At 36.0% G+C, this 16,369-nt stretch overlaps 2 protein-coding genes across 4 annotated transcripts; both read right to left on the reverse strand.

The window, feature by feature from the left end:
• Positions 1–3,811: 3,811 nt before the first annotated feature.
• On the reverse strand, positions 3,812–11,865 carry b4galt7 (xylosylprotein beta 1,4-galactosyltransferase, polypeptide 7 (galactosyltransferase I)). Of its 3 annotated transcripts, none has more exons than XM_079631523.1 (7): positions 11,833–11,865; positions 10,748–10,822; positions 8,743–9,072; positions 6,239–6,464; positions 6,052–6,135; positions 5,825–5,929; positions 3,812–4,798 (listed from the first exon to the last, which is right to left on the reverse strand). In XM_079631523.1, the coding sequence occupies exons 2-7, from the start codon at positions 10,798–10,800 to the stop codon at positions 4,643–4,645; spliced, it is 954 nt and encodes a 317-aa protein (XP_079487649.1). In that variant the 5' UTR covers positions 10,801–10,822; positions 11,833–11,865; the 3' UTR covers positions 3,812–4,642. The 3 variants fall into 3 exon arrangements, with proteins under 3 accessions (XP_079487649.1, XP_079487648.1, XP_079487647.1); XM_079631522.1 differs by lacking the exon at positions 11,833–11,865 and adding an exon at positions 11,285–11,369; XM_079631521.1 differs by lacking the exons at positions 10,748–10,822; positions 11,833–11,865 and adding an exon at positions 10,436–10,573.
• A 1,364-nt stretch (positions 11,866–13,229) lies between these two features.
• On the reverse strand, positions 13,230–15,403 carry tmed9 (transmembrane p24 trafficking protein 9). Its single transcript, XM_079631524.1, has 5 exons — positions 15,221–15,403; positions 14,595–14,695; positions 14,385–14,510; positions 13,599–13,745; positions 13,230–13,397 (listed from the first exon to the last, which is right to left on the reverse strand). Exons 1-5 carry the CDS (start codon positions 15,366–15,368, stop codon positions 13,248–13,250), a joined length of 672 nt encoding a protein of 223 aa, XP_079487650.1. The 5' UTR covers positions 15,369–15,403; the 3' UTR covers positions 13,230–13,247.
• Positions 15,404–16,369: the final 966 nt, after the last annotated feature.

Raw genomic sequence — 16,369 nt, forward strand, 5'->3', positions numbered from 1 at the left:
CAGCAGGTTGCTTTACAATTTGTTTAATTTTATTACACTGTGATTGATGTTGTTTTTTAATAATTTTTATTTTATTTATTTAGGCTATTTTTGCGAAATAGGCGGAAGTGAAAGGGATTTATAGATTTTGTTTTGCTAGGCTAGTTTAAATAAACGGCCTCATAATTCGTCACGACCCATTTAGATTATTTGCTAGCCCAGAAATAGCCTATTTATTTCCGTTAATTTTTCACACACTAGCCTATTTATCATATTTAAAAAATATATTCTGAAAGTGTTTCCTTGCTAGGCTACTGCATTTAAATTATCTATTATTTATCTTAGTCCTATGTGTAGCGGCTAAACAGTAATGGGCTATCGTTGCACTGTAAAAATATTGTTGGTTGAACTTTTAAAAAGTAAGTAACCTGGTTGCCTAGTTCATTGAAATTAAATTTAAAAATACAATGGATTTTTGTTTAATCCACAAAAAAATTAAAATGTTATTTAAGTTGATAAGTTGATTTGACAAAATAAAAAAAATGCCTTTTTTTTTTTTACAGTGAGGCTACAACCAGTAAGAATGAAAGCCTACAACTGTAAAAATTCGTTGTAGCTAGTACAATTAATAATAATAGTAGGCTAATAATAATACAATATGCCAATAATAACAATAAAATATTAAATATAATTAAAATCACACCACATGCATCCATGTCATTTGCTATTATCATTTGCAGCATTAGCCTACTAGTTTTTTTATTTTGTTGTTTTAGCTATCAAATTATTATCTTCTCTAGGAATATTCTTTAATGAGGTTTATTAAAATGATATAGGCTTACAAGTGAAGAAAATTATATAGAGAAAATTCTATATTTTTTATTTTATAGATTTGTTTGATTTATGGGCCATTAGGTGAGTAGCCATACAATAACATTAACTAGTGAAATAATCAATATGGTTAACACTGCATCTAACACTTATTTTTATTTTATGGATAGAAATATAACGTCATCATAACAAGAGAACTCAGGAATCTGAGCTTAGTTAAGGAGTTTATGAAGGTGTCTTAATGAAGCAGACACAGATCAAGGGAACTGGGCATTGATCTCTCGGCTTGACATGTCTCGAGTGCCTCTCCTTGTCTCATTTGTCAGTTACAAACGCAATAAGTTGTTGAGAGAGGATGGAGGCTAATGGGGTGGATCAGAGTCTCGGAAACCCTGGACAGATGTCACCCTTTTGAGAAGGAACAATCGTGGCTCGGGAGCCACACAAAAGCCCCCCTGCTCAGGCCTTTCACAATCCACCCAGCGGAAACCCATGTGAACCACGCAGGGCACAGACCCCATTGAGCCCCAAAGCAGCCCGTCTCCAGCCCTCTTGTGCCTCCCTTCTCAGTCCCTCTGCATATAATTAATAGCTTTCTCTGGCCAATTTTGTCCCCTTTGCCTCAAATACAAATGGCCATTAACATCTATTAATTTTGCCTCAGGCAATTGATTGCAGAGTGTGCACAGCTGAAAGGCTATAACAGTTGGAGTTTTTGTAAGCACTCTGGGTGTGAAGGCGAGTTAAAATGTGATTATTGTTCCCCTGCCTGGAACTAAACCCTCTTTGAACACGGAGAAGCCAAGATTGGTTATTTTACTAGTCATTAGCTGACTCAGAGAGGCTAAATTAAATGGATAACCATCAATACCTATTGACTTGAGGAACATTATGAAAAAATAGCATGTTCATGAAATCCCTTATTCACAGAAAAAAAATTAACAAATCAAAGATACATGACAAAAAAAGGTTGAATTAAGCTAATTGTAAAACTTCTCTTCTCAGACCATGAATAGAACTCAAATCTATTTATAGTGTTATAAGACAGCCACAGTAAAAACCTTTCTAACTGCTGAATGCATTATTTGCAAAGTATTTTTTTTTATATAGAAAAATAATAAGTGCCTGAATTATAGTCCTCATCGTAAAACAACTGAAAATAAAATACAAATATTATGACATTCAACAGTATTTGCATGATGTGTAGGGCATCAAATACATGTATTTGAAATAAATAAATAAAAATAGGTCAGTTAAGGAGTTAGTATTTATTTGTCTACTCATGCCTGTTTATCCACTAATAATAGAATGTCATGAATGTCACACGACATGATTGCTGCTTAAGGATTGAAAAATGTGGGTGTGTGGTGTTGTGAACCACAGTCTGTGTAATGCAAAAAATGTGTACCTTGAAAAATGCAATGTATGTAGGCAGCCCAAGTGGCTTTGGATAAAAGCGTCTGCCAAATGTAAAAAAAAAAAAAAAAAAAAAAAAAAAAAGTGTACAAACAACGCCCTCTACTGTACCAATGTGTAAAAGACACAGATCACATCCATTTACACAATGCATTTAGACATGCTTTTAAAATCGATAAATTGAAAACATATATGGTCGGCACTTGTTTTAAAGACAGAAGCTCAACCAAACTTGCTTTACATGCGAAAACAAAACTCATGTTCTTCTTGCAGAAGCTCAAACGTGCTGCGTCACAATGAACCTCATTGGTTCTCGCACATCAAGTGAACATGCTTGAGCTTCCATTTACCACAAATGATGCTGCATGAGTTGATGCATGTTTATAAATATGTGAATAAAAGCCTAAATTCAATCTGTTCATCATCATACAGCCTAAAGCAATTGTCTCTTCAGATTACGGATTAGTTTTACCATCTCTCTTTATTAACCTTTTGAAGCGCCAAAGTGGTAGTTGTCAGCCAATGGAGAGACAGAAATATCTCCGATTAATTTCATCAAAAAGATCTTCATTTGTGTTCCGAAGAACGAAAGTCTTACGGGTTTGAAACCACATGGGGTGAGTAATTAATGACAGAATCTTAATTTCATTTTTTTATATTTAAGCCTGTGAAACCGGGGGGCTAGTTATTTGCGATCCAGATTAGTCAGAAGAAATACATAGGCTAATGTTACACTCACCCAGGGGCGTAAATTTCATCTAAATTCTACTATGATAATGTTGCATGCATAGTGAGTGACTCACTATGCATGCAACATTATCATAGTAGCCTACCTGCTGCAGACAGTGAATCCTTGTTGAAGCTCCGCATTGTGTGTTAATCACTGAGAATGAAGAACATTCATTATTATTACATTAAGATATAAGTAGAGAGTTGTGACCTTTTACTAGAATTTTTTATTATTACTGATATTCTTTTTTTCAACACAGAGTAAGACTAAAGTAGAAAAAAGTAGTATGGAAAATTTATACTGTGACAATAAATGTTCAAAATCAAAACATAAGCTTCATCGTAGTAACATCCCTTTGACTTCAGCTCTTCTCCTCTTTACACATTTCTCTCTCTGGTCAAAAAGTACATTTAACTAGTAGCTACTTCAGATATTTCAACATTTAGAAGGCTTGCAAGCGAACAAGAAACAAATTCCATCAAGTGTGTCCAAACCTTTGACACTTTAGGTCAACAAAACATTAACAAATCATTAAAATGACATCAATAGCCATTCATTTGCTGAAAATAAAATTAAGCAACAGTTCATGAAAACACAGCACAGCAAACTTCATTAAACTGGATAATGTTGTGAAACTAGACAGGATGCACTAATGGCACCATGTACACAAACCTCCCTTGAAATCCATTTTCTTGCAACATCTCCAAATAGAAGGGATAGGATGTTGATTAAGAGTGTTAAAAAATATACAAATAAATGGGGGAAGGAACGACAAATTCTCTTTCCACACTCAAACTAGAATTATTGCTGTTGGTGACTGTGTAGTATACTGTTTTTTTTAAAAAGACAAAGTAATTGTTGAGTCATATTTTCTTTATTTTTTTGGCAAACATGTTCTGTGCAGTTGTATAGCAGTTTGTTGCCACAGGCACAATAATGCATCTTAGTCTGGGCAGAGTACTCATTCACAGTTTATGTTCAGGCATTGCTAATGAAAACAAGTACCGGTATGTGGTGTCTGGATTTTATTAACATTTGCACCGAAACCTGTTTTTTTGGATATAGCTTCATGCCTCAAGTTCATTGGGTCTCTACATAACCCTGTGAGTGTACGTTGTAACAGCATTCCATGCGTTCTGAAACATGTGGGGGTAAGTAAAAAGACTTCAAATTAGGAAACATTTGTTTTTTTATATAAATACTGAATATTGTGCAAATACAATCAAAGTACCCTTAAACCCATTTCATGTATATATAATATTGTCCTTTTCAAAACATGATTTTGAATTCAAGAAAAAAAAGAAACAAATTTGTCAAGACAGGGCTGAGCAAATACTCACAATTGCACTAAGAGAAACAGTCCACCACTACAACTAAAATATTATAAAACTCATTAAAAATCGGACATTTGGATGCTCGTATTTGCAAAGTTGATGATGCAAACTCTGTGTAGTACCTGACATTGGTCCATTGATAAATTAAAAAAAATGAGGCAGCACTTCATCATGAAGTCAACAACACTGTCCTATAAAAATAAATCCTCAGAGAAAAGTTCTTTCCCCACGGTCACATATTCAAGTCCTTTTGGTTAGACGATCACAGAGTGACTGGCACTAATAATCTGTGAAAGCTTTCCTGCCACCAGACTGCGTCTCATTCTTGAGTTACAGGTCCTGCTCACGCACTTTAGCTGGACTGGCACCACGGGGTCTGGCTGAGGTCACACTCTAGAACGATGCTGATGACAGTACATGGAGCTCCACTGATGGTCACTTCCTTTCTGGACTCCACCTTGTAGCGGAGGTTAGTGAGGCCACCCTCGGGGTCCACCTTAAACTGCTCCTGCCGAAAGCAGACAGATATCAATCCAAACTTTGGGACAAGAGGCTGCATCATGACATGCTGTCACGACATAAACATCTACTGATCAGAAAACATCGGACAAACTTCGTTTCATTTTAGAAAGACTGGAAATGTATACGTTTGTAAACTTCAGTTAAGCGGTGTCGACATACGTAGTCTTTATTAGAAGTACCTTTCCACACCTTACAATTACAATAAACTACAAAATAACACAAACTGAATCATGGGAATTATGGAGGGACCAAAATTTATCAAAACAATATTATATTTGATCTAATAAACCGGTATTTATATATTTCATTATATTTGTATTTGATCAAAATGTTCAAGATCATTATAAATATAAATTCAGCCAAACATGTTCAAATGTTTTACATGGTTATGCAAGATATTTTATGAATACAGCTTATTAATTAATCCACATCTTTATACCAATTTAAAATGTTGGCAATGTGAGTGAAATTAATCAAATTTAAGAGTTGATTAATACAGAATCATACCATGGTGTTAATCCATTGGCATTTAAGGTATGCTACTACCACTCAAAACCTTAAGACCAGAACTTTTTGTTTTGTTTTTGCCAGAAAGCAATACATTTATCAAAAGTGACAGTGAAGACATTTATAATGTTACAAAAGATTTATATTTCAAATAAATGCTGTTCTTTGGAACTTTCTATTCATCAAAGAGTCCTGAAAATATGATCAGTTTCCACACCAAAAAAAAAAAACTTTTTCAACATTGATAATAAGAAATGTTTCTTGAACATCAAATCAGCATATTAGAATGATTTCTGAAGGATCATGTGACACTGAAGACTGGAGTAATGATGCTGAAAATACAGCTTTGCCATAACATGAAAAAATTACATTTTAAAAATCAAACAGAAACCGGATATTTTAAATTGTAATAATATTTCATAGTATTATTGTTTTTACTGTATTTTGAGAGTCTTAAGAGACTACTTCTGAGCGCTGAGGTGTTTTTAAAAATGTTTATTTCTACCTGCTTTTGTGCAGCGATCCGCTTCTGGTCTCTCTTCCTCCAGGCTGGATCATGGATGTGTCTAAATGTTTTAGTTCCTGTAGTAATACCCGTTGGCCTAAAAAGCTGCAGAGATTTGAATTGTCATGATTAAATAACTTCGAAAATGAAACGGCACAAACTCCTTATAAATCCTATAAGCAGGAGCGTAGGAATAAATAGTGTAAAAGTGTTCGGTTCTTTTGTACCTCAAGTTTAGCCGTTTTTAGTCTTCTGAAAAACTCGTCATCTTCTCTTCCCCATCCCCAAAAGCGATTTGACATCCCATTGCACTATAGGAAAAATAAAATAATCACAAGCAATTGTAATTTGCAATGAAATTCTGTAGTCTTGGAACCAATACTGAATGTACAAACGTATTCAGGTTTCTCTAACCATTTGATAATGTTTCTTGGTAAGCAGCAGGATCCCTCCCACATACGTCTTATAATGATATAAGGGATGGAGCTCTGGTGAGGCCACATGGAAGGGCCCCTCCTCTGGGAATCCATAGTCCAGATCCTCATTTTGGGGCAACAAGTCCACATCATGCATTGCAATGTAGTCCGTGTCATTACCACTTTCCATGTAGCCAACATTAATAAGAGAGGCACGATTGAACCTGACAAAAATGAGAGTCAAAATCCAGATTGTTTTACTCCATTATACTTGTGTAATGGATATTGCCTTCAGCAAAAATAACATATTTATTCCTGCAATGATTCAAGTGCCCCTAATATGCTATTGTAAAGGTTATTAAAAGGTATAGTTCACCTAAAAATAAAAATTAGCCCATGATTTACTCACCCTCAACCCATCATAGGTGTACGTGACATTTTTCTTTCTGATGAATACAATATATATATATTAAAAAAAATGTCGTGGCTCTTCCAAGCTTTATAAATGGCAGTGAATGGCTGTTTCTGTTTTGAAGTCCCTAAAAGTGCATCTATCCCTCATGAAAGTAATCTACACGGCTCCGGGGGTTAATAAAGGCCTTCAGAAGCGAAGCGATGCGTTTGTGTAGTTTGGAAGAGCCAGGACATGTTTTTATATAATTGATTGTATTCGTCTGAAAGAATGATAGCTAGAGGGCGAGTAAATCATGGGGTAATTTTAATTTTTGGGTGAATTACCCCTTTAATTGACCGTTCGCAAAGACCCGCCCCCTTTAGTTACTGTTGCTATGTCTGACAAGCTACGCCGCTCTCACGCCCCACCATGTTCTCACGCAGTTAAAAATACATTGCGGAGCAGAGAGGACACTGACAACACGCTGACAGACAGGACAGACCAGACCAGAGCAGGTTACTTTTGACAAAATCTCACCTTTCAAATTTGAAAAAATTAAAATTTAAAAAAGAAATTTAAACAATTAATTTTGTGGCTCTTTAATGTGTCTGACAGATCGCTGTATAGAGCCTCAGTTAAAGCTGCTCGTGAACCGATCATCTCTTCCTTCTAGTTAATTTATAGCATCAAATAAACATGCATGAACATAAGAAGGAATGTTGTTTTAACCGCAGAAAGGCGTCAGTACACTCCGTTTTTCCAAGTTCAAATCCTCCCATGTTAATCTACTAACTCTCCTGACTGCTTTGTCGGACAAAATGGCGAAGTATGATTGGTCAGAACACCTGTCAATCAAACTACCTGCGAAGGGTCAATTGTGTCTCCTACAATAGGTTTACATGCATCTAAGGTAAAAAAACACTTTCATTTTCTCATAATATACATTTTCTCAGAGAGTCTGAAACCGTTTGATAAAGGATTCAGTTTCTCTAACCCCTTGTTTCCTAGAGTCTACTCTGTTTTGATTGGTCAGATGGCCGGATTTGTTGTGATTGGTCTACTCTGATTGGTCAGATGACCCAGTCTGTTGTGATTGGTATACTCTGCTCTGATTGGTCAGATGGCCGTATTTGTTGTGATTGGTCTACTCTGATTGGTCAGATGACCCAGTCTGTTGTGATTGGTCTACTCTGCTCTGATTGGTCAGATGGCCTGATCTGTTGTGATTAGTCTACACTGCTCTGATTGGTCAGATGGCCTGGTCAGCTGTGATTGGTCTTACCGTATCAATTCAATATCCGAGTCCATATCCGTTGGAAGTGCCTGGAAAGTGAATTTGCTTTCGCAGCGCAGAAAACAGCGTCTTCTCGACATGTCGTCAACACGAACCAAACTCTTCCAGGCCTCAGCTACTGTACAACTACAGTGTTTGAGGGTCAAAGTAGATGCTGTTCGTGGACAGCCAATGTAGACTATATGGTGGCATTATTCAAATTTGTTACAAACTTGCGACCGCATGAAGTAAGACTGGAGTAACTGACGATTCGTTTCAGCAATTCTTTTTTTTTGGGGGGGGGGGGGGGGGGGGGAGATAATAAATAATTTATCTGCACTTTGATCATTGAAACGTTGCAGACATTGTCACAAACAGCTGTTTAAACACTACATGAAAGGTAGTATCCGAAAAAGCATAATAGGGGCACTTTAAAGAATCACTAGCAAACACAAAAAGTTAAAGGAATAGTTCACTTTAAAATGAAAATTCTGTCATCATATACCGGTACTCACCCTTAAGTTGTTTCAAACCTGTATGAATTTCTTTCCTCTGCTGAACACAAAGGAAGATATTTAGAAGAATGTCAGTAACCAGACAGTTTCTGGGTCCCATTGACTTCCATAGTAGGAAAAAAATACCGGTATATACTATGGAAGTCAATGGGACCCAGAAACTGTCTGGTTACTGACATTCTTCTAAATATCTTCCTTTGTGTTCAGCAGAGGAAAATAAATTCATACAGGTTTGAAACAACATGAGGGTGAGTATATGATGACAGAATTTTCATTTTAAAGTGAACTAATCCTTTAAGACGCATAGTAAAATTACTCACCGAAAGCGATCCACTTGGTTTATAATAAATATTTTATGCCGTATTTTCTTTTTGTTGAGGAAAGCGTGCATGTAAGGGACAAATACAAGCAGCTCTTCAAAGCGCTCTCTGAATGGCACGATGAGGGCCATTTTGTGAGGTCCCCAGGAGGGGTCATCAGCAGAGGAGGACTGTCTCTCTATGGGACAAGGCTGATGAGGGAGGTGGCTGTATCCAACAGTTTGGTTCATGTCTCCTGAACAAGTCAGCTGCACCCAAAGAAGGGACCCCAAAACAAACACCATGCAGAACCCGAAGAGCTTCCAGACGGTGCATTTCCTCGACAGAAAACTGCAAGCAGAAATGCATTTGTGTGAAAAATAAACAATTGAGCTAAAAGGATTCAATAAAAGGATAATAACAGTCTCTGCAAACCGTAAAGTCAACGGTCAGCATCTTGTGGTTATGCAGATGCCGTTCCAGACACACTAAAAGCACTTTAAATAACCCATGACATTGCTTAATGAGTGCAACTGACGCATTTCCCTTTAAGCCAGGAAGTAAGTGTTGCGACAAATCAAAGTGCAGGTTAGAATCAGGCGAATACAGGCAGTATTAGTGGGAGGGACATTCTCATTCTTGAGAGCATTTGATTGGACAAAATGAGTGAGTACAAGATGAGTCATCAATACTTCTGGTTAGTTTTCCTAGAAAATAAATACCATGCATCTCTAAACAACTTGTCTTGCTCAACCAGACTTAACCCCATAAAGTATACTGTATATTTGATACATGAAATTTTAAGGGCTCTAAATTAGCAACATGATAAAAACCTGTGCTAATAAACCTACACTATGAATCAAATATACTACATGCCCTATGTTATCTGATTAATAGTTTATACCTTTTTAGTAAGTAAATGGCCTTTTAGTATAATTGTAAAAACATTCCCCTTCAGGTTGTGGTACACGTCTTATTGCTGGGAAATTTGTATTGATTTGTATGAAGTAAACATAAGAATAGCTTTTATATTGTTATAAATATTGCAAGATGAACACTTACTGAACTGAAGCAAATTATGTTTACTCGATTATTCACTAACATTTTACTAAGAAATTATGCATATCAAATATGATCCATCAGGCTTTTGATTAACATTGCAGATGTTTATCTCTCAATCATCATTTTATTGAATCGCATTATATGTTTTGCCTCCCACAATTGAAATGATAGAACTTTAACGATAAAACTAAGAATTGAAATATCTTACTAAGACATATTACTGGGAGATATAGAGTGACTACTGATATTTATATTCATTTTATGTAAGTAGTCTGTTATAAAGATTTAATTGATTTACATCACAAGCTATCATATTTCCATCTTACTTTCTGGCCATGTACATAACAGCAACTGCTCCAAAGTTGCTCAGCTTGGGCCTCTGAATAGAATGTGTGCGTTTATTTTCCTCCTAGAGTGTGAGCTCCATTTTGAGCCATAAAGCTTTATGCATCAAATATTATACTCTATATAAAACATATGCAAAAAAATATTAAAATAAAAGTAATGCTCACCAAAAAAATTATAACAATAATTTAAAAAAGTCTTACATTTTTTGACTGAAGGTTCAATAAAAAAAATTCTAATTATGATTTTAAATGTCAGGCTTTACAGGGTTAAAACTCTTCACACTTAACTTCACACTTATACTCACTGAACCTCTCCATGATGCTGCATCCTTTGACTTTCACTTCTTGAAATTTTGAAACACATGAAACAACTGCTAGCAAACGAAGATTACATTTCTTTTCATACACACAGAGGGTTTTTACAAATCCATAGACCCGCATTTCCAAATAATTACAGCAATTGGAACAAGTTTATATATATATATATATATATATATATATAGAGAGAGAGAGAGAGAGAGAGAGAGAGAGAGAGAGAGAGAGAGAGAGAGAGAGAGAGAGAGAGAGAGAGAGAGAGAGAGAGATCACATGTTGCATGTTATGATTAAAGCGTTTACCTTCTATCATCTTTGAAATACAGCACAGGTTTTCTCCGTGAAGAATACATCATCTTTGTGCCTGTCAGTGCAACACTGTACCACGCATGAAGCAGACAAACAGATCACAATATCCGATACATCCTTATCATGTCTACATGTTCAAATCAAATTTCTCGTTTGCAATAGTGCATTTTGTCTCTTTCCATCATGAATGATCTATAACTTTAAACCACATTCTTCCTAGTTGTCTGTTTAAACGTTATCTTGCATGGTAGGTGCGACGCCAATCACTCTATCTCAATCTATATAAACCTAATTCATCCTAGTTTTGTCTAATTAGAGCATTTCGTGAGTTCAGTTACACGTCACTCATAACGGTTACGACAAATAAAACGCGCACGAGCTCGCGTGATGGCTTTAGGACGACACGTCCGTCTTACGCGTGTTACAAGCCGCTAACATACTATATTGTTTTGGCTTATTTTATACGCCGCGTCATTGACGATAAACGTTCACAAACTTAACTGAGAACGGTGACAAAAGAAAAAAAATTACACGCTGGCTGGAATCGTCCGTCTTTAAAATATTCCTCTGGAAACAGTGTGCGGAATAAAGTTCCTAGGATTTTCTGACCTGACAGCTACATTTAAAGACATTAGACACATATTGCGATTTAAAAAAAAAAATTGTATACAGTTAACGTTATATGCACAAAGCGAAGGTCACCAATAGACTGTGGAAATATGAGTGCAATGTGTCATGTAATAAATGTACAAATGACTACACTCAAAAGCAATTGTGATGTGGAATACGATTCTTTCCCGTGAATCGGTTCTTTTGAATAGTTCGTTTAAACGAACCGATTATTTTACGCTATCGCATGGTCACCGTCATTCCCATAGTATTATGACACATCCTATTAAAGATGTAGCTGCTATGGTAGGCACAATCTACTCTTTACGTTTACCGAATAGGACGCCTAAAAGTAAATGTCTGGAATTTACTGTATGCATGTCTGCCAACACAGTGTCTCATATCATTAGCCAGTCTGACCAAGGTGTGTAGTAGTAGTAAAACACTCCACTAGTAAATTAATTCCTCACCATAATCTTACCCAAACAACTGTGACGTGGCCATTAAAACTGAGCCAATGTTGGGGGAGCGGGAAACTTTATTTCTGAGTGCAACTTTGGGTTGATTTCTCACCAGCAAACTTCTTCCTCCCCTATCCCCAATAAAAAAGCTAAACCCATTTCCCTGTGGCTGCTTATAAACTAAAATGATCAACAACAAAAACAATACAATGACAGGGCAAAGCAATTCAGTGAGCAATAATCTGTGTAACAAAACACTCAAAAGGCATGCTATTATTATTTCTAAAGAAAATACAACAATGACACCAGCTATGGTAACTGAAAAAGCAAACACAAATATCTTTTTTTTTAGATTTTTACAGTGTATTCTGGGCAGATCACTTTGAGGGGCAAACAATCTGAAATCTCTACATCAACCTGAGCAAGTGACAACAGGAAAATAAAGATGAGAAATGACAATAATGTATGTGCAAGACGACATTACTGATATCACAGGGAATTGAGGAAATCTCATTCGATTAAAATCTGTCAAAGCTTCAGTCAAATGAATAGATAATGGATAATGGGGATTTAGCTTTTTATGATAAAATAAAACAACTTTTTAATATAATTTCTTTCAATGTGCCAATTACTCACAATTAAACATTTTACCTTTTGATAACTACATTTTGCCATTTATTTAGATATATACACTTTAAACATGTACACTTATGCAAATTCATTGAGGTCAGTCAAAGTGCAGCTATCAAAAGGGAAGAACGCTTAATACTAACATGATCCTTATCACAATGATGATGAACAAAAATAAAATGGGGGGGGGGGGGGTATAGAAGAGAAAACATGAACCAATTGTATAAAGAATAAAAAAGGAAACCAAGAAACATTCACTCAGAGCAAACCTTTAAATATCATACTAATTACTGCATAACCAAACAACAGAAGAAATTTACACCTGCCACCAGGATAAACATTTTTTTTTTTGTCTTGTAAATGTTTACACAAATAATCCAAGGACATTTAGGCAAACGTCACACTCACAGCCCAGATCATTTCTTCATAGGCTTTCTGAAACAAATACTATGGTTAACAACTTAAGGGGCTGTAAAAAAAATTGTAAGGCAACCACTAAGCAATTTGTGTTTTGAATCCAGTAAACTATTTGAGTGCCTATCACCTCCATACAGTTTAGAACAAACTGTAATGCATTTCTGAACAGAAACTAGATTCACATTACTTGGGGTGCGGCACTGAAACGAGCGATGTTAAATGAAACGATGCAGTATAAACCAGGGGAATTTAGGGTGAGAAGTACTGAACTGAGAGCATGTCGAGTTTTCAGCAGTCTGGACCACACATGAAGCGGGCGATCTTCAAAATTTTGTGTGTACTCTATCAACAATTTAAAAAAAAATCCAAATACAGTTCTATACTAATTTCTTGGCCTCGAAGAAGCTCTTGAGATGTCTCATTTGCCAAAAACCAATGGCCACCAGGATCAGCGTCTGGACGATAGACCACCACAGAACCCTCTGATTGGTGCTCTCGCTGGTTTGTCTGAAGCGTTCCTCACGATACTGAAAGTAAAAAAAAAAAAAGATGAATGTAAGGATCATTCTTGTGCGCAGATAGCAATGGCAAAAGTGGTGCTTATGCTTGTATTGCATGTTTCACTAACATGTTCTATCTGCATCGGTGGAAGAATGCCTTGAAAATAATTTGGTTGCGGTGGCTCTGAATCAGCCAGATCTCAGATGCCAAACCTGCAGGACACTTACCCTCTGATAGTTCTGCTCTTTCTGGATCTGATCCACCTGCTCCATCAGCTGTCGGACTCTCAGCTGCAGCTCCGTGAGCTTGTCTTTGGCAGCAATTTCTGCATAGTTGTTTGTATGCTCACCAACTTGGATGTCCAAGTGAACACGCTGTATTGAAAATTCAAAAGAAAAAGTAGGCAAAAATAGGTAGATAAATAACAGATGGTGCTCTAGACTTTACGTAACACCTATATATAATATCTATGCATTTTTATATTTTTTAAAATATATATAAACAATTATATTTATATATTTTTTTATAATTAATAAATTAACACATCCTTACTTGCAATAATGTTTTGTCAATTTATCTGGAAGAAACTTGTAGCAATATACTTTAAATTTGGCATGAAACAGAGGTCACGATAGACTTTTCTTCCGCAATATGACGTCTGAATGAAAAGGCTTCCCAAACAAGAAAATTGTAGGGCGGGACTTGATTTTGTCCATTGGGAATTGTATGGATGGCTGTGGTTTGCGGTTGCTGTGATCTCATGTGAATGACAGCAGCGCCAGTAAACACGTCATCAGAGAAGAGATGAGATGTGGTTGCAATAGGGAGGGGGAAGTTGTTTTGATTAAAGATTACGAGGGCACATGAATTTAAAAATAATGATGTGCACAGATAACTCATAATAAATACTGCAATATTCCATTAAAAAAAAAAAAAGAATGAATTGTCTGTCAATTTTCATTTCATGGCGACTTTAAGGAAACCAGAAGATGTGATGCACAAAGTTAACTCACAAGCATCCCACCAGCAAACAGAGCAAATTTGGAAGAATTTGAGTGCAAGCAGATTTGATGCTCTCCGGGTGTGTGGGAGGTGAAAATAAACCTGCCCTCAGATCCATACTGGCGGGACAGGATCACCTGAAACCCAGAAAAGATAAGAAAATGAGCATGATGGAAAAACAAACAAACTGGACTTATTCACAAATCTTTAATCAAACAGACCTTCTCATCGGGATCTTTCACTTCCACGAACATCCCAAGTCCTTGAGTTGCAGGCAAATACTCTTCTTTCTGCTTGTCATAGAGCTGCGTTCGGTAGTTACCTGTTTAAAACAGAATTTCACAATTGTAAGGAAAGAGCGCAAAGTCATAAACACATCTACTTTGTTGAGCACCTAAACAGGTTAGAACAAACTGTAAGAAATACACTAAACACAAGTCGTTATTATCTTAGAGTTAGATGGAGTTACATCATATTCACTTGATATTGCAATCATTTGCATATAATGTCACTTGGGCATTCATGCTATTTCAATATCAGATTCGTGTCTCATAATTTACATAATCGTCAAACTTGAGTCAAAGTGGCAGCCGGATGGATCACTATGGCGTTACCTAAGAACTAAGCTACAATGTTTTAAAAAAAGCTTGCTTACCAAACCAGTAAGCCGGTAGATGTCTACTTATATGTTAAGTCGTATAAATGATCTTTTGTAACTTATTTTTTGTTAATTAAAGTCAAGCTGGTTACCAAACGAATGAACTCTACTTGACAAACCTGCTAGTTAGCACTAGGCTAAGCATTAACGTGCACTGCAAACTTGGCTTATTCTGCTTCTCTTACTTACCTATTATCATGGTTTCGTCTGGTATTTCTTCTATGAAGCATTTCTTTTCAGTCTCGCCGATATGAAAGTACAACGCAGACACAAAACTGTTGTAAATATTTAACAACACCACCAAATAAAGTGTAAACTGCATTCTGATTGCCACCATCTTGACACTACCGGTGATAAGTAAACTGCGCCTGCGCAGAGACTCCAATGCCACGTAACGACACGTTATGTTGATTATCCAAGTTTTTCTGTCTATTTGTTATTGAGGGATTTGTAGAGTAAAAGTTATAGTTTTTATTTATTTATTTAGAAGTAAAGTAAATATATATATATATAATATTTACTGCAAATATGTATCCAAGGATTAATGGATCTGGTCAGATGCCAAATTTAATTTAAAACAAATGAAAATGAGGCTGTAAGTGATACAGTCCATTTAAGGGGTTGTACTGTCTTAAGATCTTAGACGACATCTAATGTTCACAGCTCAAGTGTTTTTGCGTGTACTTTAACACCCAACATTATCAAGCTGCAGACTCGGAGCCTGCTGCATCTACAGTCCCGCACCCAGAGTCCCGCATTCTCAGTCCCCTCGTTTTTCGAGACAGCGCCACCTGCTGTTCGGAAGATCGTATAACACCCTTATCCAAATCCCATTGAAAACATTGGAATGCAAGATTACGGTCTCTTTTTATTTAAAGTTATCCAAATAAATATTTGCGTTCCCTGCTTAATGCATGTACCAAAAAATAATAATAATCATTGTGTTCTCAAACTAACTAATTACCCAGTATTTATTTTTTGAGCGTGGGTGTAATTAAAAGGAAATTACTGATGTAACGGACACAAATACAGATTGAACTATCATCTGAAAAATATTATGTGATATTATATTGCTACAATGTTTTAGTTTGTTTTTGTACAATGTTTCAAATTCCATTTTTTCTTTCAGTTCAACATATAATGGTCTAATTAACATTATTCCATGCTAACATTACAAAACCTGTTTTTTGATATTTTGAATGTGAAGCAAAACTCAAATAATAGACAAAACACCAATAATAAACAATCTGTACTTTATTTAAAGATCACCTTAATCACTGTCATCTTGCTGTAAACAGGACAAAGCAAAGAAAAAAGGAAGAAAGAATTGTGTTAGTG

This window comes from Phoxinus phoxinus (genome assembly GCF_949152265.1).
Source record: "Phoxinus phoxinus genome assembly, chromosome: 12".
Lineage (NCBI taxonomy): Eukaryota > Metazoa > Chordata > Actinopteri > Cypriniformes > Leuciscidae > Phoxinus > Phoxinus phoxinus.

Excerpts from the sequence above, each read along its gene's own strand:
- b4galt7 (XM_079631521.1), bottom strand. The coding sequence starts at position 10,494 with ATGTGTTTCAAAATTTCAAGAAGTGAAAGTCAAAGGATGCAGCATCAT. Across the intron at positions 9,073-10,435 it reads CAGCATCATGGAGAGGTTCA|TTTTCTGTCGAGGAAATGCA; the intron begins GTGAGTATAAGT and ends TTCTGCTTGCAG. Across the intron at positions 6,136-6,238 it reads CCAAGAAACATTATCAAATG|TGCAATGGGATGTCAAATCG; the intron begins GTTAGAGAAACC and ends TTTTTCCTATAG.
- tmed9 (XM_079631524.1), bottom strand. The coding sequence starts at position 15,368 with ATGGTGGCAATCAGAATGCAGTTTACACTTTATTTGGTGGTGTTGTTA. Across the intron at positions 14,511-14,594 it reads TGAAAGATCCCGATGAGAAG|GTGATCCTGTCCCGCCAGTA; the intron begins GTCTGTTTGATT and ends TCTGGGTTTCAG. Across the intron at positions 13,398-13,598 it reads AAGAGCAGAACTATCAGAGG|TATCGTGAGGAACGCTTCAG; the intron begins GTAAGTGTCCTG and ends TTTTACTTTCAG.